The sequence below is a fragment of the Vipera berus genome (genome assembly GCF_964194415.1).
Source record: "Vipera berus genome assembly, chromosome: 4".
Taxonomy (NCBI): Eukaryota; Metazoa; Chordata; class Lepidosauria; order Squamata; family Viperidae; genus Vipera; species Vipera berus.
The window spans coordinates 82,656,431-82,680,169 of record NC_138206.1 but is presented as its reverse complement, the minus strand read 5'-3'; the positions used below and the strand labels follow the sequence as shown (position 1 = coordinate 82,680,169).

General features: G+C 46.0%; 1 protein-coding gene across 1 annotated transcript; it reads left to right on the top strand.

The window, feature by feature from the left end:
• Window positions 1-15,797: 15,797 nt before the first annotated feature.
• Window positions 15,798-17,333, top strand: CHST7 (carbohydrate sulfotransferase 7; the record flags this gene model as incomplete). Its single annotated transcript, XM_081326385.1, has 1 exon — window positions 15,798-17,333. One exon carries the CDS (start codon window positions 15,798-15,800, stop codon window positions 17,331-17,333), a length of 1,536 nt encoding a protein of 511 aa, XP_081182511.1.
• Window positions 17,334-23,739: the final 6,406 nt, after the last annotated feature.

Here is a 23,739-nt window from a genome sequence, read left to right as displayed (position 1 = left end):
TTCTGATGAAAGTTTTAGATAAAATGAATTTTGGGGATAAATCTTTACAACCAATTAGGGCATTATATCAAAAAAACCCTGCCCGAATAATAGTTAACAATAGCCTGACTGAAGTATGCAATATTGAGAAGGGCACAAGACAAGGGTGTCCGTTATCACCTTTATTATTTGTTTTAACATTGGAGATATTATTGATAAAAATACGGAACTCGGAAAAAATTAAGGGTATTCAAATTAGAGATCAGGATTATAGATTGAGGGCGTTTGCAGACGATCTGGTTGTTACGGTGACCCAGCCAGAAAACTCTGTTGTGGACCTGATGGAGATAATAATGCAATATGGGAAGGTTTCTGGATTTAAGGTTAATGTACAAAAAACAAAAATTTTAGCCAAAAACATGACAGCATCGCAAAAGGCCCTTTTAGAAGGATTAACTGGATTTGAGATTGTTAAAAGGGTTAAATATTTGGGGGTGTATTTGTCACCCTCCAATGCAAAGTTATATAAAAATAATTATGAAAAGTTATGGGGAAAAATTCAAAAAGAATTGGAGAGCTGGGAAAAACTGCAATTGTCTTTGCTGGGAAGAATCGCAGCAGTGAAAATGAATGTCCTGCCTAAATTTTTATTCTTATTTCAAATGATACCGGTTCTTAAGAAAGACTCTAATTTGGAAGAATGGCAACGGGGTATCAATAAATTTGTGTGGGCAGGGAAAAGGCCACGAGTTAAACTTAAGATTATGCAGGATACTCGTGAAAGAGGTGGTCTGAAAATGCCTAATCTTAAATTATATTATGAAGCTGCTGCGTTGTCAGGAATAAGTGACTGGATTAATTTGACACAAGGGAGATTATTAAATCTTGAGGGCTACGACTTGTTATTTGGCTGGCATGCATATTTGTTGTATGATAAGAAGGTAGATAATGTGTTTAAAGTGCATATTTTAAGACAGGCATTGTTGAGAGTCTGGAAGAAGTATAGACATAAGTTAGACTACAAGATGCCGTTGTGGGCAATCCCGAAACATGCAATAGAAAACATAAATGTTGGCTTCAAACATGATGTAACTACGTACAAGGAGATCTTAAGCTTGGAAAGGAACGTCTGGTGTTTGAAGCCGTACAATCTCTTGCGAGATGAGAAGATCGTTCAAACTTGGTTTCAATATACTCAATTACGTGCCAGGTGGAAAGAAGATCAGAAAATTGGTTTCTCAATGACTGATGAAAATTTGATAAAGCAAATTAGAAACCAGGGTCCAGCACATATCAAACGGATTTATCTTGCATTGATAGATATTGACTCAGAAACAGAACTTGTTAAAGACTGTATGATAAAATGGGCCCAGAATATTCAAGAAGTTATTACAATGGACACGTGGGAAAAGATCTGGGTGAGGAACGTAAAATTTACGCAAGCCCAAAATCTAAGAGAGAACTTTTATAAAATGTTTTATAGATGGCATTTAGATCCTAAAAAGCTTGCAAGTATGTATCCGAACTATCAACCTAAATGTTGGAGATGTGGTGGCGAAGATGCAACGTATTTTCATATATGGTGGACCTGCAAAAAGGTTAAGGTTTTCTGGATAAAAATTTGGTGGAATATTCAGATCTTCAAGCAAAGGATAAAGTTTTGTCCGCAATTGTTTTTATTGGGTATAATTACAGATGCTACTGTTGTGGACATTAAGTTGATGTTGAATTTAATTACAGCAGCAAGACTCTTAATAGGTCAATATTGGAAGAAGGAGGAACTGCCGACTATAGAGGAATGGACTCTTAAAGTTTCGGACCTGGCGGAAATGGCAAAGATTTCGGCTCATTTGAAGGATCATTCGCAAGAACGTTATATTATGGAGTGGAAAAAGTGGATTGATTATATCCAGAATAAATATGGGACTAAAAAGTTTCATTTAGCATTTGAATAAGTTTTCATTTCTTTTTTTTCTCTCTCTTCTCTTTTTTATGTAATATCAGTATTGCTTGTAGTCATTTTATATGAGCTAGAGTGCGATAGACTTAATAGTTTATTGTTGTTAGCATATGGATGTTTATGATTGTTCTTTGTTTTTATACCTTGTACTTAGCTCTGGGAAGTCGGGGGGGGAGGGGGGAATGGGGGGAGGGATAGGGAGGGTTAGGTAGGGGTGGGTGGAGGGAGGGGGGATTGTTAAAGATAAAATGTACTGTAAAACTTTTCAATAAAAAAAATTGATTTAAAACCAGAAACCTTCTTATTAGGGATTATTAATGATAAGCTCAGCAAAGCATCTTTTTACTTACTATTGCATATTTTAACCGCAGCAAGATTGGCCTACGACCAAAAATGGAAAAGAAAGGAAACCCCCACTGAAGAAGAAATAATAAATACAATTTTATCCTGCGCCAAAATGGACAGGTTAACTCTAGAGATTAAAAATAAAACTGAAACAGAGTATTATGAAATTTGGAAAAATTTGTACGATTGGTTAGAGATAAGGAGGAACGCTGAGATGACTATCGATTGATTAGTTGATAACATAAAGACTTCTTATTAGCACAATTGAAAGATATTTAAGTACAACGTTGAGGACCGAAAGATGGTTCACCAGAAAATTTACAGATGTTATATGTACATTTTGTTATACTCTGTCCCGTCATAGAATGCATTATAATTTTCTGTTTTTCTTTCTGTCACATAAGGTAATACTAATAGCAGTGTTGTAGCCAGGGAACTTGAATCATGTCCACTTTTGTTTTTAAATGTACATTTAATAAAAAAATTCAATAATAAAAAAACAAAAAACAAAAATTGCCTTTTAATTAAATGTAAAGTTTTTACAAATCCAAAATGCCCTGCTGATTTTGTATCATGGCACAACTGTATGAAATTGATTCTCTGGGTGGCTGGTATATATAATTTCTCCCTCACCCAGGGTAGCCCGTCTTTGATTGTGCACACATGTCTATTTTTCTGGAACCATTCATCTGTTTCCAAAGTCTTTCAGAATTCAATTCCAGTTTGGCTGCCCAGCTGCAGCTTTATTTTAGCTTGGGCCCTGGTGGTTACTGGTGCTGTCAGTTGTTGTTTGGCATAAGTGGTTTAGAGTCAGTTGCTCATGTGTTGTTGTACTGGGGCATGCGAGACTGTGCATCTTCCAGGAAATTCTTCCCCCTCCCCGCAAGTGTTTAAGTGTGAAACGGAATTGGTGAAAGTGCTGAGACCAGCGGGTTTGCTTAGGAGTGAGTTTTCTGGATGTTTTTAGTGCTTCCAAGTTTTTGTAATCTGTCTAGACTTGGAAAGGGATTTTATTTCCTTCAAGGAAATGACGCCCTGTAAGTAATGACCACCTCACAGTGTAAACCTCCTTCTCCCACATGGCCCAATATTGTTCTGTCTCAATGAGTTTCCTGGATGCATATGCACATTGTTGCAATGCCCCCTCGTCATTTTCCTGTAATAATACAGCTCCCGCCACCACATCACATGCGTCTGCCTGTATTATGAAAGGTTTATCGGGATCTGGGTGTCTCAGTACAGGTTTGGCAGAAAAAAGTCTCTTTATCCTCTCAAATGCTGCTTGACATTCCATTGTCCACTTCAGGGGCTAGCTGGGTTTCACTACCCACCCCCCTCGTTTTCAACAAGTTTGTGAGAGGCATGGCTATTTGGGCAAATGAAGGGATGAATTGGTGGTAGAGGTTTGCAAACCCCAGGAAACTTCGCAATTGCTTCCTTGTGTGTGGGGGGGTGCCCATTCTAATACTGCCCTGACTTTCTTGGGGTCCATTTCGATGCCCTGTGGGGATATGTGATACCCCAGGTAGTCTATTCTTTCCTGGTGGAATTCACATTTCGATAATTTTGCATATAGGTGGGCGGCCTGCAATTTCTCCAGAACTGCTCTGACTAGATTAATATGCTCCTCTTTGGTCTCAGTGAAGATAAGGATGTCATGTGGGTAAATCAGGACCCCCTTATATAGGAGCTCTCTTAGCATTTCATTAATTAATTGCATAAAAACTGCAGGGGCCCCTTGCACTCCAAATGGCAGGACTTTGAACTGGTAGCAACGCATTGGGCAATTGAACGCAGTCTTCCATTAGTCCCCTTCTTTGATCCTAACGCGCTAGTGTGGTTCTCTTAGGTCTAGTTTGGTAAAAACCCTTCCTTTCGATAGGTGGGATAGCTTATCCTTCATTAGGGGTAGGTGATACAGATTACTTTCACTAATTGCATGCAGGGCGCGGTAATCCATGCACAAATGCAAAGTGCCATCCTTCTTCTTCCTAAAGAGGACTGTTGTGATTCAGGGTCAGCCTGTGGGTTCGGCAGTTGGGTCGGATGACTCAGAGGAGGAGGGGGGTGTTGAAGACCTTGCTGAGGGGGTTGAAGATCTTGCTGATGATAGCCCTCAGCCAGGCCCCTCCCACTTGGTCACCACGGAGACCCAGCTGTGTGAGCCTGACAGTGTGGATGAAGATGACCCACAGCTGGCCCTGTTCAAGGACGCCCGACGCAGGAGGCAGTCAATTAGGAGTAAACAGAGGAAGGCAATGGGGCTTCTCGGAAGGAGGCAGAGAGAAGCCACGCCCTGAACTCTATATAAGGGGAATGTGTGGGGAGGGCTGGTTTGCTGAAGGCAACCGCTCGGATAGTGTTTCAAAGCTCTTGTTTCTTGGTTCGTGTCTTGTTTGTTTTTGTAGTAATAAATTTGGCAGGCGTAATTCCAGCCTCTTGCCATTTGTAAAGGGTTTGCCTTTTCTGCAGGGCCGGTAGCAGGCTGGTACAGAACAGTTTGCCTTCAGCCTCCCACCCCTTACTAATATTATGGAGCAGCTACGTGCTGAGAATGCCCAGCTCACCCAGCAACTCACTTTGCTGGCAGCTCAGGTGGCTCAACGGCAAGCTCAGGTTCATGCTGCACCCCCACCATCACCCCCACCCAGGAGAAAATGCCAAGTTGCAATGCCGGATAAATTTACAGGCACTCCAGAACTGTTTCCTGCTTTCCTGGGACAATGCCAGCTCTTTATCAGCGTGAGAGCAGCTGATTTCCCCACTGACCGGGCTAAGGTGGGGTTTGTGTTAAGCCTTCTTTCGGGTGATGCAGCTCGTTGGGGCACGCCTCTGCTGGCTCAACCTAGCCCATTGTTGGACAACTTTGTGGGGTTTTGTGATCATATGCGTCTGATGTATGAGGACCCTATTAAGACACAGACTGCTACTCGATGCCTGAAAGCTCTGAGGCAGGGTCAACGCCCCCTACAGGGCTATATCAGTGATTTTCGGCTGCTTAGCCAGGATTCCGCGTGGAATGAGGCTGCGCTCGTGGATGCCTTCCAGGATGGTGTTGTGACTCAGGGCCAGCCTGTGGGTCCGGCAGCCGGCTCAGATGTCTCGGATGACTCAGATGAGGGGGAGGAGGAGTGTGTGGGAGACGAACCGGCTGATGATGGTTTGGAGGCTTCGCAGAGCCCCCAGCCGGGGCCCTCTTCTCAGCTGCGTGAGCCCGATAGTGCGGAGGATGATGACCCACAGCTGGCCCTGTTCAAGGACGCCCGACGCAGGAGGCAGTCGAGCAGGAACAAACAGAGAAAGGCTGTGGGACTCCTCGGGAGGAGGCACAGGGAGGCCACGCCCTGATCTCTAAATAAAAGGAGTGTTTGGGGAAGGGCTGGTTGCTGAAAGCAACCCTTCCGTTTGAGGATTCAAGTTCCAGTGTTTTTGTTTCTTGTTCTGTTGTTTGAGTAATAAATCTTGGCAGACGCTTTTCAGCCTCAGACGCTCTCCAGTCTCTACTGTTTGAACAGGGGTTTGCCTTATTGCAAGGCCGGTAGCAGGCTGGTGCAGAACAGATGGATTGTCGGAGGAGATGTTGGATGAGCTGGCCCGTGTGGATATTCCCTCAGACCTGAATGGGCTGATCCATCTCTGCCTGCGGATCGATGCTCGGTTGCAGCAGCGAAGGAGTCGCCGTGCCACCCCACAGACCCCTGCAGCCCCTGTTGTGCGTGAGCCCCCAGTTCAAAGGGAGGAGCCAATGGAGCTGGGTGCCGCCAGGTCTCGTCTATCGGTGACTGAAATGAACAGACGACGATCGGGGGGGGGTTGTGTTTTTACTGTGGGGACCCTGGGCATTTGGCTGCTTTTTGCCCAAAGAAGCGACAGCGGGCATCAGTGACTGAGTCTGCCCCGAGAAAGTCCCCTACTTTTCTGTCTGGAAACGCCCCGAGCCCGATCTAGACGGTGTGATAGATTGGGCGTCCCACAACAACACTGAGCGACGTCTTTCCGATGCTGCCTGTGGACCTCCACGGCATCTGATTTTGGAGGCACGTCTGATCCTTCCTGGCAAGCCAGAGGGGATTCCAGTCCATGCCTTAATTGACTCTGGGGCCACCACAAATTTTATGGACTCAGCATTTGTGGCCAAATGGGCTGTTCCCCAGTGCCCGGTGGATCCGCCCATGTTAGTGGAGACTATCGATGGTCGAGTGCTCCTGTCTGGGCCAATTACGGCCGCCACACAACCATTATGTATGGCCATCAGTTCCCATGTGGAGGCCATCCAGTTCTATATCACCTCAGATCTGCATTTCCCCGTGATCTTGGGACTGGCGTGGCTCCGGACGCATGACCCACAGATCTATTGGTCACAGAACTTGGTCACCTTCCCAAGCTTGCAGTGCGTGGACCACTCCCTCCATATCTGTGCTGGCCAGGTGGAGGGTTCCCCAGGGGTTTCCTTGCCTCCCGAACTGTCCGACTTTGCTGATGTGTTCAGCGAGACAGAGGCGGATCAATTACCCCCACACAGGCCCTATGACTGCCCCATTGATTTAGTCCCTGACGCGCCTCTCCCAGTGGGGCGTTTGTACTCCATGTTGGACCCCGAGTTGGCTGCATTGCGGGATTTTCTGGAGAAGAATTTGGCTCGTGGTTTCATCCGGCCCTCGTCCTCGCCAGTGTCTGCACCCATGCTCTTCGTCAAAAAGAAGTCGGGCGAATTGCGCCTTTGCTGCGATTATAGGAAACTCAATGCAATCACGGTGCGCAATCGTTACCCGCTGCCCCTCATCCCCGAACTCTTGGACCGACTCCGGGAGGCTAAGATCTTCACGAAACTGGACCTGCGTGGAGCTTACAACCTCGTCAGGGTTCGGCCGGGTGATGAGTGGAAGACGGCGTTTGGTACTCGCTATGGACATTTTGAGTACACGGTGATGCCGTTTGGCCTGACAAATGCCCCCGCTGTGTTTCAGCATTTCATGAATGACATTTTCCGGGATTTGTTGGATCAGTTTGTCGTGATCTACTTGGATGACATCCTGATCTACTCCCCGTCGTGTGAGGTGCACCAACAGCATCTCCATCAGGTCCTGCAGCGACTCCGAGAACATCGGCTGTTTGCCAAGTTGGAGAAGTGCCAGTTGTACCGGGTGACCATCGATTTCCTGGGTCACCGCATTTCTCCTGAGGGCATCGCCATGGAGCCGAGTAAGGTTGAGTCTTTGCAGAGTTGGCAACCCCCGCGTCGCGTGAAGGATGTTCAGCCACTTCTTGGGTTCGCCAACTATTACCGAACTTTCATCCCTGGGTTTGCTGCCTTGACAGCCCCCCTCACCCGGCTCCTGCAGAAGAAGACTCGGTTCCAGTGGAACGCTCCAGAACAACAGGCTTTCCAGACTTTGAAGGAAGCCTTCATGAAGGAGCCCATCTTGAAGCATCCTGACCCACAACGGCCGTTTGTTGTGGAGGCGGACACCTCCGACATTGCCATTGGGGCGGTGTTACTCCAGGCAACGACGCCCAGCGGTACCCTCTTCCCTTGCGCGTACCATTCACGAAAACTGAACCCTTCGGAGCGCAATTATACAATCTGGGAGAAGGAGCTGCTGGCCATCAAAGCGGCATTTGAGGCCTGGAGGCATCATCTGGAGGGAGCGCGGCATCAAATCGAGGTCAGGACGGACCATAAGAATTTGGAAAGCCTGCAGACTGCTCGGAATTTGAACCAACGCCAGATCCGGTGGTCTCTTTTCTTTGCGAGGTTTGACTTCCGGGTTCGGTACATACCTAGCGGGCACAATCAAAGAGCGGATGCTCTGTCCAGGAAGCCCGAATATTCCCGAGTGGAAGACAAGCTTCTGCCCAGGACAGTGATCCCCGTCGAGTCTTTTGCTGCGGTGCGGGAGCCGGTTGATATACGGGCTCGGATCCGGGAGGCACAGCAGCAGGAGGTGTGGGTGGCTCAGCGGAAGGAGGAGGTGGGGCCAGATTCTCCTTGGACGGTCATGGATGGACTCTTGTATTATCGTGACCGGCTCTACGTTCCGGGAGGGCCACTCAGGGGACTCGTCCTCAGCCAGTGTCACGATAACCCGGTGGCGGGGCATTTTGGCCTGTTCAAGACCCTGAACCTGGTCTCCCGTACCTTCTGGTGGCCCCGAGTCCGACACGACGTCCAGTCCTATGTTACCTCCTGCATCCCATGCAGGCAGGCCAAGTCACCGACAGGGGCCCCGCCTGGATTACTGCAGCCTTTGCCGACACCCAAAAGACCCTAGGGGGCTGTGTCCATGGACTTTCTGATGGATTTACCCCCATCCTCTGGTTTTACGACAGTGTATGTGGTGGTGGACATGCTGACCAAGATGGCGCACTTCATCCCCTGTCGCGGCTTACCATCAGCCCGCGCCACTAGTCGTATGTTCATTCAGCAGGTGTTTCGGCTGCACGGCCTCCCTGATAGAGTCGTCTCTGATAGGGGGGCCCAGTTTGCAGCCCGCTTCTGGCAGGAGTTGATGCATGCGTTGGATATCAAGATTTGCCTCTTGTCCGCGCATCATCCTCAAACTGACGGGGGAACCGAGAAGGTCATTGGTATCCTGGAACAATATCTGCGCTGCTATGTCAATCTGCAGCAAAATAATTGGGTGGACTATCTGGCCATAGCTGAGTTTGCATTTAACAATTCGCAGCACACCTCCACACAGATGACACCGTTCTTGGCCAATGTGGGATATCACCCCCGGTTTTTCCCCCTTTCTCCCGTGGACTCACCGGAGCCGGCAGCGAACGACTTCATGGCAGAGTTACAGGCGATCCATCGATTGGTGCGACGTCAGTTAGAGAAGGCCAAGGCCGATTACAAAAGGTTTGCTGATCGGTCAAGACGGGATACGCCTCCACTATCGGTGGGAGATCGGGTCTGGTTGTCCACCAGGAACCTACCGTCAACATGGCTGGTGAGAAAGTTACATCACCGATATTTAGGACTGTTCCCAGTCGAGGCTGTCATCAATCCGGTCGCCTATCGCTTAACTCTGCCACATTCCCTGCGCGTGCACCCAGTCTTTCATCGGTCTCTGTTGGTCCCCGAGCAACCGGCCTGTCCACTCCTCCGAGCGGAACCTCCCCCATCAGGACCTCGTGATGGAGGCAGCACCCCCGAGTACGAGGTCGCCAGCATCAGGGATTCCCGTTGGCTGAAAGGCCGTTTCCAGTACCTGATTGAATGGAAAGATTACGGACCAGAGGACTTCACCTGGGAAGACGCGACCGCCGTTCATGCCCCTGCGTTGGTGACCACTTTTCAAGAACAATTTCCATCCCGACCGCATCCGGATCGGCAGACCCGGGGGAAGGGCCCTGCGGTGCGGGATAGTGTTGTGATTCAGGGTCAGCCTGTGGGTTCGGCAGTTGGGTCGGATGACTCAGAGGAGGAGGGGGGTGTTGAAGACCTTGCTGAGGGGGTTGAAGATCTTGCTGATGATAGCCCTCAGCCAGGCCCCTCCCACTTGGTCACCACGGAGACCCAGCTGTGTGAGCCTGACAGTGTGGATGAAGATGACCCACAGCTGGCCCTGTTCAAGGACGCCCGATGCAGGAGGCAGTCAATTAGGAGTAAACAGAGGAAGGCAATGGGGCTTCTCGGAAGGAGGCAGAGAGAAGCCACGCCCTGAACTCTATATAAGGGGAATGTGTGGGGAGGGCTGGTTTGCTGAAGGCAACCGCTCGGATAGTGTTTCAAAGCTCTTGTTTCTTGGTTCGTGTCTTGTTTGTTTTTGTAGTAATAAATTTGGCAGGCGTAATTCCAGCCTCTTGCCGTTTGTAAAGGGGTTGCCTTTTCTGCAGGGCTGGTAGCAGGCTGGTGCAGAACAAGGACCAGGGCGGCCACTTTGGGTTTGGCACTTCTAAGTTTTTATTTATGAATCTTTCCATCTCCTTCGTCTCTTTAGGGCTCATGGAGTACAGCCTGGGCTTCAGGAGTTTTGCCCTGGGTTTGATTTCTATAGCACAGTCTGTGGGTCAGTGAGGAGGGAGCTCATCTGCCCGTTCCTCACTGAAAACTTCAGCAAGGTCCCGGTATTCTTCCGGTATTTCTGGTAACCCCTTTTCTTCTCCCACTGATGCTTTCTCCAATCCTAGGGTTTGTGGGGGCCTTTGTGGTTTTAGGTTCACACAATACCCCTCAGGGAATTTGAGTTCTGCTGTCTTCCAATTTACCCAGGGGTTCCGCCTTTTTAACCATTCCAGCCCTAGAATCATTGGGTATTCCATGCCTGGGGTCACTATAAACGTTATCTCTTCCTCATGGTTCCCAAGGGACAGGTGGACTGGTAAGGTGGTTAGGGTAGCTAGCCCTCGCCCTGCTATGGACCCATCTAACTGGCCAAATGATATTGGTTGCTTTAGTCTCCTCACTGGAATGCCCAGGTTCCCCACTAGCATTGGGCTTGAAAAAAGGGGGAAAATAGATCCAGGGAATTACAGACCTATCAGCCTGACCTCAGCCTGACCTTTGATTATCTTCTGGAAAAGATAATCAAACAATGAATCAGCAAGCACCTATAGGCAAACAAAGTCATTACTAAAAGCCAACATGGGTTTGTCAAAAACAGATCATGCCAGACAAATCTTACTGCATTCTTTGACCAGGTGACAAAGTTAGTGGACCAGAGGAATGCTGTGGATATTACTTGGACTTCAGTAAGGCATTTGATAAAGTAGATCACAACCTTCTACTTGATAAGATAGAAAAATGTGGGTTAGACAGAATCACCACCAGATGGATTCGTAGCTGGCTGACCTGCCGTACTCAGCGTGTGGTCCTCAATGGAACTGCATCTACATGGAGGGAAGTATGTAGTGGGGTGCCCCAGGGCTCTCTTGTGGGCCCAGTGCTCTTCAACATCTTCATCAATGATTTGGACGAAGGGATAAATGGGGAACTCATCAAATTTGCAGACAACACCAAGCTGGCAGGAATAGCCAACACTCCAGAAGACAGGCTTAAAATACAGGAGGATCTGGACAGACTTAAACACTGTGCGCTATCTAACAAAATGAAATTCAATGGTGAAAAAAGTAAGGTTCTACATTTAGGCAAGGAAAACCAAATGCACAGGTATAGTTTAGGAGGTACCTTGTTCAATAGTAGTAACTGTGAGAGGGATCTCAGAGTCCTAGTGGACAATCACTTAAATATGAGCCAGCAGTGTGTTGCAGCTGCCAAAAAAGTCAACACAGTGCTAGGCTGCATTAACAGAGGGATAGAATAAAGATCATGTGAAGTGTTAATACCACTTTACAATGCCTTGGTAAGGCCACACTTGGAATACTGCATCCAGTTTTGATCACCACGATGTAAAAAAGATGTTGATAATCTAGAAAGAGTACAGAGAAGAGCAACAAACATGATCAGAGGACTGGAGGCTAAAACATATACGGAACGGCTGCTGGAATTGGATATGTCTAGCTTAATGAAGACGAGAGGGGACATGATAGCAGTGTTCCAATATCTCAGGGGCTGCCACAAAGAGGAGGGACTCAAGCTATTCTCCAAAGTGCCCAAAGGCAGGACAAGAAGCAATGGATGGAAACTAATCAAGGAGATAAGCAACCTAGAACTAAGGAGAAACTTCCTGACAGTTAGAACAATTAACCAGTGGAACAACCTGCCTCCAGAAGCTGTGAATGCTCCAACACTGGAAGTTTTTAAGAAGAGACTGGACAGCCATTTGTCCGAAATGGTATAGGGTTTCCTGCCTGAGCAGGGGGTTGGACTAGATGACCTACAAGGTCCTTTCCAACTACTACTACTACTACTACTATTATTATTATTATTATTATTATTATTATTATTATTATTATTATTATTATTATTATGCAGTGGGTGTAGCCAGAGTCTATTAATGCTTTCACTTTGACAGCTTCGGGCATGGAGGGAGCTAATATAGTTACTGTCTTGAGGATGGGTGGAATGGATCCACTTACCAGGGGTGCGCCCTCTGAGCTGTCCTCCGATGTGTCCCCCACCCCTGCGGTGTAGGCCAGAGTTCCCTCCCATTCCTTGACACGGGTTGGGGACTCTACAGCCTCTATCCCCCTCATGGCAGGTTCTTTTGGTTTGGCTGGGGACTTCCCTGATCTCCTGGCCGGTGATGGGTATGATTTGTGCTGAGGGGCTTTTGAGCGGCATTCTATGGCATGGTGGCCCTCTCTCCCACAGTTGAAACAGCCCATTGACTTCTTAGCTGTAGCCGGTGGTTTCGCTTGCTCCCGCATCTGCTCAGGAGGTGGGAGGACCCATGGTTTTCCTCAGCAGTGCCTCTTCTAAAGGTCTATCTCTGCCTCCTCTGCCAGGACGTACCAGTCATCGAGGTGGTGTGGGTCCCCTCGAGGCAGGCAAGCATCATACAGGTCGTAGTTTAGCCCATCTTTGAAATGTCTAAGGAGGATGTCTTCTGGCCAGTTCAGCTTGTTGGCAAAGGCCCGGAATTCTTGTGTATATTCAGCCACCAGGCATCTGCCCTGCCTCACTGTTTTGATTCTCTCACGGGCCTTGTAATCAGTGAGGGGGTCCTCGAATCGCCTTCTCAAAGAGGACATGAAACGGTTGAAGTCGTTGAGCTCTGGGGTGTTGGAGTCATGCAGGTTCACCACCCAGTCTGCGGCCGGTCTGTCCAGGGTGGATTGCACAATACAGATGCAGGCTTTGTTGCTGGGGATGTCCTGTCCATATTCTTCCATGTAACTGAGGACTTGAGTTAAGAAAAACCCCAAGCATGGCAGCTCCCCCCTGAATTTTGCTTCCAGTGGCGGGACTCTTTGAATGGATCAGTGCCTTCACTGCTGGCGGTATTGTCTCCCATCCTGATCCCCATCTGTGTGTTGGTGGGGGATGGGGGCTGCTGAGGTGGTAGCTACGGGTTCAGGGGATGTCCCCGGGGCTATAGGTACCAGATCCCCCCATGTCTTTCCAGCTGCAGCTCCAGCTGCAGTTGCGGGGCTCAGGTTTCTCATCCCTTAGCGAGCCAAGGGTTTTTTTAATCAGGTCAATAGCTTTCTCTAGGATCCAGTCTGAGTGTGGTGCATAATTCCCATCCTCTTCGTTAATGTGCAGGGATTTCTCCATCTCTTGCTTCCATTCTGGTTGGTGGCTGCCCCGTCTCAGGGTCACTTTTCTCGATACCTTTTCCCACTCGCTTTTCCTTCCAATGCCCATCGACCGCCGAGGTTTGTGGTCGCACGCCTCCACCACCTCTTCCCCTGAGGAGTATGATCCCAATAGCTGGTGGGATCTTGGTCGGGGGGAAGGTTCCCTTTCCATAGGGCTTCCTTCCTTCCCTGCCTTGTCGTTCGACGTTATATTGTTTACAAAATCCCCCAGTAAGGTTCTTCCTTCCAGGTTGACTATTAATGCAGATCCTGTCTAATCTCAGGACCTACTTCACCCACATCTTAAGAAAACAGAGCTCTTGGAGACAGTTTTTTCCAAGCAGGAACTTTTACTAAGAAATAGGAGATAGCAGTCATAATAGACAGGATCTGAGGGATTCTCTTACAGACTGATATTTTTAAAATGCCCCCAAGCAAACCCCACCCCACAGTTCATTCGGCCAGTTCCAGATGAGCCAATCTCCAGATGGCAAGTCCATTGTGGGAAAAGAAATATAACATCAGTCCGGTTCCATTTGCAGCATTATCATTTCTACCACTCTTCACACCTCTTCGGAGAAATAAACCAGATCCCGGAAGGTTGCATTTCTTCCCCCTACCCTCTTTTCTAGTTGCCCAGTAAGTTCAGAGAGAATGCCTACTATAGAAAGCAATTGGTTACATTGTAATGGATAGCAGACAGGCGAATGAACAAAAGGTTACATTTAATGGAGGAAGTGAAAGCAATAAAGCCCCATGCCTGTTCCCTCTCCCCCTTGGGAATATGGCAGAATCCAGGAGAAGGTGAGATTTGATTTTAGCTCAGAGGAGATAGTTAGAAATGAAATATAAATGTATTCTGACAGAAGGGCTGCTCCAGAGTAGAGGAGAACTAATTCCATTATATCTACTTTCAAAAGCCCTTTAAAAAGTCAAAATCAAGCTTTTAAAACGATCTCCATTATTATCACTGGAGACTGTCTTAAAGCCTAATTGCTTTCTCTCTGTGTGTGTACCTGCATACCATGCCCATGTGTGTGCAAACACTTGTATGTAGAGAAAGTATAACAGGAGTGACATATCATCTTCCCCAAAAGACAATCCTTCTCTCTTCTCATTTTACATATACTTTATTGGCTATTATTAATGGCGCATTTCTAAGTACAGTTCAAAATGCTGAGAAATGTTACTTTTAAAAATCTAAATGGATTAAAAATAAAATCTTCTCATATGGCCCTTTTTAATTTATGTGACCAAGTAAAGATGCCCTTCTGCTTTTCTCATGGAATACATTTATTATTTATATATCACACTATTTATACATTACATTGAATAAGATCAAGGAACCAGGTGTTCTTTGCAGCAGAAACCAAGAAATGTAACTTTTCTCCAGAATCATTCTCTTATTCATTAATATGCATCTTCAGTTAAAGTGATCTATTTAGACTAGAGAAATCTGTAGCTTGATTTTTTTTCTGTTCTCCATATCTCTCTCTTTCCAAGGAACTCAAAGAATCATTCCCGCTTTTTCCTAAAACAACTAGTAGTAGCCTCACAATGCCATAAAGTTGGTTAGATTATAGGTAGGCTGGAATCACCCTGAACTCCTTTGAGTAGTATTGGGAATTGAGTGTTTCAGTCCAATCAAATAATGTTTGTTCCCTTTACCAAGAGTTTATATTGCTGTTGGGTTCAAGACTTCAGAAGACACCATTACTTTATTGTGCAAAATCAGCTGTCATTTGCAAATCATGGGTGTTGGCTAAATGTTAGGTGTAAATGTAGTTTACTGGCTTATTTAAGTGTCTTGGCTTATGAGTGTCCAACTCACCTTGAGGATTAAAGGATGAGAAGGCAGAGTAGAATTTGCAACATCAGTACTTAGCATACACCCTTTTTAGGCTTAAGGATTATGCTGTTCAGTATTTATCCTCATCTCCAAGGCAAAGAGTACAGGATAACTGCAAGTACTGAGTGCTTTAACCATAAATAAACAATACCTCTTTTTAACTTAAATTACTTAATTTGCATTTAGATTTGTGAGGTTAATGAATGCTGAGGGAACTGTCACTCAACTTCATCCTATGTAAATACAGCCTGGCTGGGAAAACGCCACTCCGACAGCTTTCCCCCCTCCCTCCCCCACAAATAATCGGAACAGGAGACCAGCCTTAACCTTACGCGGGCGTTCTTTTGCATCCTCTTGCCGGCAACTGGGGGCGTGTTTCTACGTCGGGAAGGCGGCCGCTACAGCAGCGGCCACCACCCCCGTTTCCCCTCCGCCTTCCTCAAGTTTGAGCTTGTTTTTGAACCGGGCGACAGTGGCGGGGAGGACAGCTCCCTCAGGCGTGGTTCCGAGGGAGCCATGAAGAGCCGGCGACGATGGAGGTGGCGATGGCAGCTCCACCGGCGATTTGCGCTGGGTTTAGTCGCCTACACGCTGCTGCTCCTGCTGCTCGTGTCTTACACGCTGAACTATCGAGCCAGAAGGGGGCGCGCGGGCGAGGAGTCACAGCTGCCCCGCCGCTGCCCCAGCCTGGAGGAGGCGCTCGGCGACTGGGGCTGGGAAGAGCCGCAGCCGCCACCACCATCAGCGGCAGGAGAGGCTGAGGACGGGACTCGGAGGGCGCCCAGCCTGCGGAGCAGAGTGGGCGGGAAGCGGCACATCTACTTGCACGCCACTTGGCGCACCGGCTCGTCTTTCCTGGGAGAACTGTTCAATCAGCACCCGGATGTTTTCTACCTGTACGAGCCCATGTGGCACTTGTGGCAAGCGCTCTATCCCAGCGACGCGCTGAGCCTGCAGGGCGCCCTCCGGGACATGATGCGCTCTCTCTTCCGCTGCGACTTCTCGGTCTTGCGCCTCTATGCCACACCGTCGGCCGGCCGCGATCCGCTCATCCCCTTGCCCGTCTCCTTCGGGGCCAAGTCGGGCAGCGGGAGCGGCAACCTGAGCACGGCGAGCATTTTCGGCTGGCGGACCAACAAAGTGATCTGCTCCGCGCCTTTTTGTGCCCGAGCCGCCCGGGCCCGCGCCGACGTGGGCCTCGTCGACAGCGCCGCCTGCGAGCGGAGCTGCCATCCGCGGTCGCTGCGGGAGTTGGAAGCCGAGTGCCGAAAGTACCCGGTGATGGTGATTAAGGACGTGAGGCTGCTGGAGTTGGGGGCGCTCCTGCCGCTGCTGCGAGACCCGGACCTCAACCTGCACGTCATCCAGCTTTTCCGCGATCCCCGCGCCGTCCATAATTCTCGACTCAAGGCCAAACAAGCTCTGCTCCGGGAGAGCATTCAGGTGCTGCGGAGCAAGTATCACGCCGAGTTCCGAGGACTGCCCCGCCGGCAGCTCCCGCCCGCTGCCGCCGCCATCGCCGGCGGTGGAGCCGTCCGAACACAGCAGCAGCATCGAGCCGAATTCTTCCTGGGCGGCGCCCTCGAGGTGATCTGCCAGGCCTGGCTGCGTGACTTGATCTTCTCCCGCCGGGCCCCCGCCTGGCTGCGCCGCCGGTACACGCAAGTGCGCTACGAGGACCTGGTGCTGGAGCCCCGCGCCCAATTGCGCCGCTTGCTGCGTTTCGCGAACCTTCCCGCGCCGCCGGCCCTCGAGGCCTTCGTCTTCAACATGACCCGCGGGGCCGCCTATTCCTCGGAGCGCCCCTTCCTCATCTCCGCCCGCGATGCTCGGGAAGCCATCCACGCCTGGCGGGAGCGGCTCAGCCGGGACCAGGTGCACCAAGTAGAGGCTACCTGCGGAGAGGCTATGAGGCTCCTCTCCTACCCGCCGAGCAGCGAAAAGAGCGTTCGACGTGACTTCTCTAGGGGACGCTCCAGCGCTTCTCCTCATCCAGGTAGCCGCAAAGTCGCTCCTGGCACAATCTATTTAACGAAGTATATTCCGCCTTAGGCTGTCATAACAGAGCACTCAGATGACCCCATCTTTTGGTCTCGGGGCTCCTCCGCATCTAGACATCCCGACAGAAATTGGGGCAGGTTTTCTCCGTTGATTCTATGAGTCACTAAAGTGAAGAGGAGCTTGTCCATCCCCCTCCGACATTTATTCTGTCTCAGTCTTCCCCATCTTGGTGCTATTGAGGAAAGTCTTATCACTCAAGCTAGTATGGTGCAACATCTGCCCAGAGAGGGCCCCCTTACATGTTCTTTTATTTATCAGCTTGGAGAAAGAATCATAGCCTATGATAAAAAAATATATATGCGGGTGGGTGGGTAGAAATACCAGTTTGATTTTTTTATAGGATTCTTAGTTATTTAAAATGAGTGGCACTGTAGAGACTTAAGATGTATGAAATGCATGCTACTAGCTGTTTTCTTTCCTGCTTTTGACAAATAGATTGACATCTGAATACCAACTCCTGTAACTCCTGTATTTGAATGAGGACTTTAGTCTCTTGAACATGAATCAGGCTGCAAAGCAAGTCATTAAAGCTGAGTCTTAATCCTTATAATGGTTCTCCATAATGATCAGATTGTTGTTTTTTTTAAATCATATTGATAGTCAAACAAAACATTTTGAAGATATTTGGCCTAATATAGAATAAAAGACTACTTTTTTAAAATTTGAAAGATGCAAATGGCCATTATAAAAGAAGCATTCCTTTCTTGATTGCTATGTTTGAAAGTTTCCAGCCAAAAGATTTTTAAAAGGAGAAACTGGTTTATAAAATAGCAATTATACAGGACATAATGAAGAGCTTTTGGGTGAAGTAATTACTGGAGGGGGATTATTGCAATCAGTTGAAAGGACCCTATTTACATGCTTGAAACAAGAAATGCACTGTAAATCATTCAAGTGATAATTTTGGTCTGCAGAGAAAGAAAAAGCTTGCAAAAGTATTATAATGCCACTATGTCTCAGCCAGCAACATTCTTGCCTTGAAACTGGGTAGGTTTTAAAAAGTACAGAAAATAGAGTGCTTTATATGTAACTTCTGCATTGGCATAAAACCTGAGCAACTCAAATTATCTGATCATTCATTTCTAGTGAGTAAATGATCTTAGTTTTCCCACATAAAGGCATTATGCCATCCAGAATTTCTTATTTATTTGCATGCCTTGTTTTGTCTGGAGAGCCAACTTGTTTTAAAGTGCCAAAAATGATAATGCCAAGAGACTGGTAATGGACTACTATAATGTAAGGCAATTATAACACTTTCTTGCTGAAAATCTATTCTTAAGTCAGCTTCTGAGGAGAATTATTCCTCTTGTAAGGAGGAGGGGATAATAGTTTTAAGAACAGCTACAGAAACATTTCATAAAATCTCATGGAAGCATGTATATATTATATATGTATATATATATTATATATGGTTGAAACAGATTACTTCATATACTGGGATTGGGTATAGACACATCAAATCTCAAGAGTCCTAAAGATGTAAATCAAGGCCAAAATTAGGAAATATTTATGTTGCTTAGTTTGAGATTTGACCCAGTAAGTTTTAGTTTCTAAAACGAAGAAATCACCAGGAAAAACATTCTGGAAACAAGCATTAGACATCTTGAGGTTACCATTTCTGTCTTTCAGGAAAAGCAGGAGCATGTAACGCAAAATTGTCTTGCTTTTGATATATCCTGATTTTGTATGCTGATACATGCATATGTTATTCAGAGGTTAATACTACTGTTGTAAATGTCTACAGCTATGGACATTTATAAGTAATATACTTGAGAAGAATCTCAAAAGCACATTTACCTCTCATAAGTAGATATTCTTAGGTGGGTGCAGACTTACTAATATTACTTTTGATATTACTTGACATGAATGCCCACAAAAGTAATATCAGGACTGAGAGTGATTCTATATACAGATTTGTAAAAAAGTATTTGTTGTATTTCAGATTTTCTGAATTTTTCTATTGAATGTTTTCAGATTTTTATGTGGATCTTAGTGATACATTATCTCTAAGATAGGTTGGCTTCACAAATGATGACAAATCATAATTAATTTTTTAAATTTAATCTTAGCAAACATATACTAGTTTACATAATATGTGTCTGTAAAATGGGACACAAAGATTTCTACATATATTATTAAATATGTAGATAAATCTTGAAAAGTATAAAACTACTAAGGCTGAATACTGAATTGTATTTGATTTGCAAAGCACAGAAGATAGTTTTTTCACTTAATTTCTTAAAAATTGAATAGAAATGTGAGTTAAAGAAGAGCTGTACATTAGAATCTCTGTGAAGAAAGCTGAAGAGAAGAAAATGTATGTTTTCTCCAGTTTCTTCTACTACAAAGTGAATCTTTTAGAATTTATTTCATTTCATGTGATTGGGTTATGCACAGAATATAATCATGGCTGGTAATACCATCTTTCATATTGTCTTAGTCTAGTTCTCATCTATGTAGGCTTATATCCAGGTAATTAACTAATAATAAGATCACAATGTTAATCTAAAGATTATATCCTAAAGGTCTCAAACCATCAAACCCCTGTAGCCACTAACATGAGGTTTATTTAAATGCTAGATTGATATATATTCAGTTTTTGGGTGTGGAATTTAATAGCAGATTGATAATGAGTTGAAGATCAGTCTAGCAGGAGTAGATAGTAAAAGTCATGCAGACCATAAATCTGTTGTTGTTGTTGTTAGCTGCGAAGTCGTGTCCGACCCATCGCGACCCTATGGACAACATTCCTCCAGGCCTTCCTGTCCTCTACCATCTTCTGGAGTCCATTTAAGCTCACGCCTACTGCTTCAGTGACTCCATCCAGCCACCTCATTCTCTGTCGTCCCCTTCTTCTATTTCCCTCGATCTTTCCCAGCATTAGGCTCTTCTCCAGTGAGTCCTTCCTTCTCATTAGGTGGCCAAAGTACTTGAGTTTTAGCTTCAGGATCTGGCCTTCTAAAGAGCAGTCAGGATTGATCTCTTCTAGGACTGACCGGTTTGATCGCCTTGCAGTCCAAGGGACTCGCAGGAGTCTTCTCCAGCACCACAGTTCAAAGGCCTCAATTCTTTGGCGCTCAGCCTTTCTTATGGTCCAACTTTCACTGCCATACATTGCAACTGGGAACACCATAGCCTTGACTATACGCACTTTTGTTGACAGGGTGATGTCTCTGCTTTTTAGTGTGCTGTCTAGGTTTGCCATGGCTTTCGTCCCCAGGAGCAAGCGTCTTTTAATTTCTTGGCTACAGTCCCCAGCTGCAGTGATCTTGGAGCCCGGAAAATAAAATCTGTCACTACCTCCATTTCTTCCCCATCTATTTGCCAGGAATTGAGAGGGCCAGATGCCATGATCTTGGTTTTCTTAATGTTAAGTTTCAACCCAAGTTTTGCACTCTCCTTCTTCACCTGCAACAAGAGGCTCTTTAGTTCTTCTTCACTTTCTGCCATTAGAGTGGTATCATCTGCCTATCTTAGGTTGTTGATATTTCTTCCAGCAATCTTAATTCCAACTTTTGATTCATCTAGCCCTGCCTTTCTCATGATGTGCTCTGCATATATGTTAAATAGGCAGGGCGACAGTATACAGCCTTGCCGGACTCCTTTCCCAATTTTGAACCAATCAGTGGTTCCGTGTCCAGTTCTCACTGTTGCTTCTTGACCCGCATATAGGTTTCTCAAGAGACAAATAAGATGGTCTGGTACTCCCATCTCTTTAAGAACTTGCCACAGTTTGTTATGATCCACACAATCAAAGGCTTTAGCATAGTCAATGAAGCAGAAGTAGATGTTTTTCTGGAACTCCCTAGCTTTCTCCATGATCCAGCGTATGTTGGCAATTTGATCTCTAGTTCCTCTGCCTCTTCGAAATCCTGCCTGTACTTCTGGTAGTTCTTGATCCACATACTGGTGAAGTCTAGCTTGTAGGATTTTAAGCATGACTTTACTAGCATGAGAAATGAGTGCAATGGTGCAATAGTTTGAACATTCTTTGGCACTGCCTTTCTTTGGAATTGGAATGTAAACTGATCTTTTCCAATCCTGTGGCCACTGTTGAGTTTTCCAAATTTGCTGGCAAATTGAGTGTAGCACTTTTACTGCATTGTCTTTTAAGATTTTGAATAGCTCAGCTGGAATACTGTCACTTCCACTAGCTTTGTTGTTGCTCAGCTTTTCTAAGGCCCACTTAACTTCACATTCTAGGATGTCTGGCTCGAGGTCAGTGACCACCTCATTGTGATTATCAGGGACGTTAAGCTCATTCTTGTATAGTTCTTCTGTGTAATTTTGCCACCTCTTCTTAATCTCTTCTGCCTCTGTTAGGTCCCTGCCATTTTGGTCCTTTATCATGCCCATTTTTGCATTAAACGTTCCCTTCATTTCTCCAATTTTCTTGAAAAGATCTCTGGTCCTCCCTATTCTATTCTTCTATTTCTTTGCACTGTTCATTTAAGAAGGCATTCTTATCTCTTCTAGCTATTCTCTGGAATTCTGCATTCAATTGGGTGTATCTTTCTTTTTCTCCCTTGCCTTTCGCTTCCCTCCTTTCCTCAGCTATTTGCAAAGCTTCCTCAGACAGCCATTTTGCTTTCTTGCATTTCTTTTTCTTTGGGATGGTTTTGGTTGCTACCTGTTGTACAATGTCGCGAACCTCTGTCCATAGTTCTTCAGGCACTCTGTCTATCAGATCTAATTCCTTAAATCTATTTGTCACCTCTACTGTATATTCAACAGGGATATGATTTAATTCATACCTGAGTGGCCTAGTGCTTTTCCCTACTTTCTTCAGTTTAAGCCTAAACTTTGCAACAAGAAGCTCATGGTCTGAGCCACAGTCAGCTCCTGGTCTTGTTTTTACTGACTGTATAGAGCTTCTCCATCTTTGGCTGCAGAGCATATAGTCAATCTGATTTCTGTGTTGACCATCTGGTGATGTCCATGTGTAGAGCCGTCTCTTGGGTTGTTGGAAAACAGTGTTTGCTATGACCATCGTATTCTCTTGACAGAATTCTATCAGCCTGTGCCCTGCTTCATTTTGCACTCCAAGGCCAAACTTGCCTGTTATTCCAGTTATCTTTTGGCTTCCTACTTTAGCATTCCAATCCCCCATGATGATAAGAACATCATTTTTTGGTGTTAGTTCTATAAGGTGCTGTAGGGCTTCATAGAATCGATCAATTTCATCCTCTTCAGCACCGGTGGTTGGGGCATAGACTTGGACTACTGTGATATTGGATGGTTTGCCTTGGATTCGAACTGAGATCATTCTGTCATTTTGAGGATTGTATCCCAGTATTGCTTTTCCTACTCTTTTATTGACTATGAAGGCTACTCCATTTCTTCTGAAGGATTCTTGCTCACCGTAGTATACCTGATGGTCATCTGAATTAAATTCACCCATTCCTGTCCATTTTAGTTCGCTGATACCTAAGATGTCAATGTTCAGTCTTGTCATCTCTTGTTTGACCACGTCCAGCTTTCCTTGATTCATGGATCTTACATTCCAGGTTCCTATGGAGAAAAAATCTTTACAGCATCGGACTTTCCTTTCACCACCAGACGCATCCACAGCTGAGCGTCCTTTCGGCTTTGGCCCAGTCGCTTCATTCTTTCTGGCGCTACTAGTACTAGCCCTCTGCTCTTCCCCAGTAGCATATTGGACGCCTTCCGACCTGAGGGGCTCATTTTCCAGCGTCATATCGTTTTGCCTTTTGGTACTGTCCATAGGATTTTCATGGCAAAGATACTGGAGTGGGTTGCCAGTTCCTTCTCCAGTTCCACCATAAATCTACACTATACCAAAGCTTAAACAACAAAATTTGATGTATAGAGCCAGCATCCCTAACATTTATTGTGTTCTTTCATATAAGCGTCGTATACTCCTACATGTTGAATAAGTCTGTTCACTTGCTTTGTAGGCCTTGGACATGCCAAGTTGAATTTTCTGACCTTGACTTCACTTGATCAGTAGTATAATTAACCTTATATTATTGATAGAGCCTAACAAATTTTCACACAAAGGAGGCACCAAAATGTTACATTCTGATAGTTACCTAGCTGAAGTGAAAGTATACATTTTATTGGTTATAACTGAAAATACATTAATATTGGTTTCCATATATGGTTTTAAAATAATCCAAATAGAGGAATTATATACATAAAGAAAGACTGTCTTCTATCATCATTGAGAGACAAATCATGAACTGGCCCGCCAAATGCTGATTTTGTTTTTCACTGGTGCAAAGTAGCCAATTATTACACAAGGCAGGCAATTGCAACCTGCTTATTCTGTAATCAAGAGTCCCTAATATACATATCTTTTATACACTTTGGGAAAGCAAAGGCATATAATCACTAGCCAGCTATAGGCAACAAGCAACAATTCACCCCTCCCATA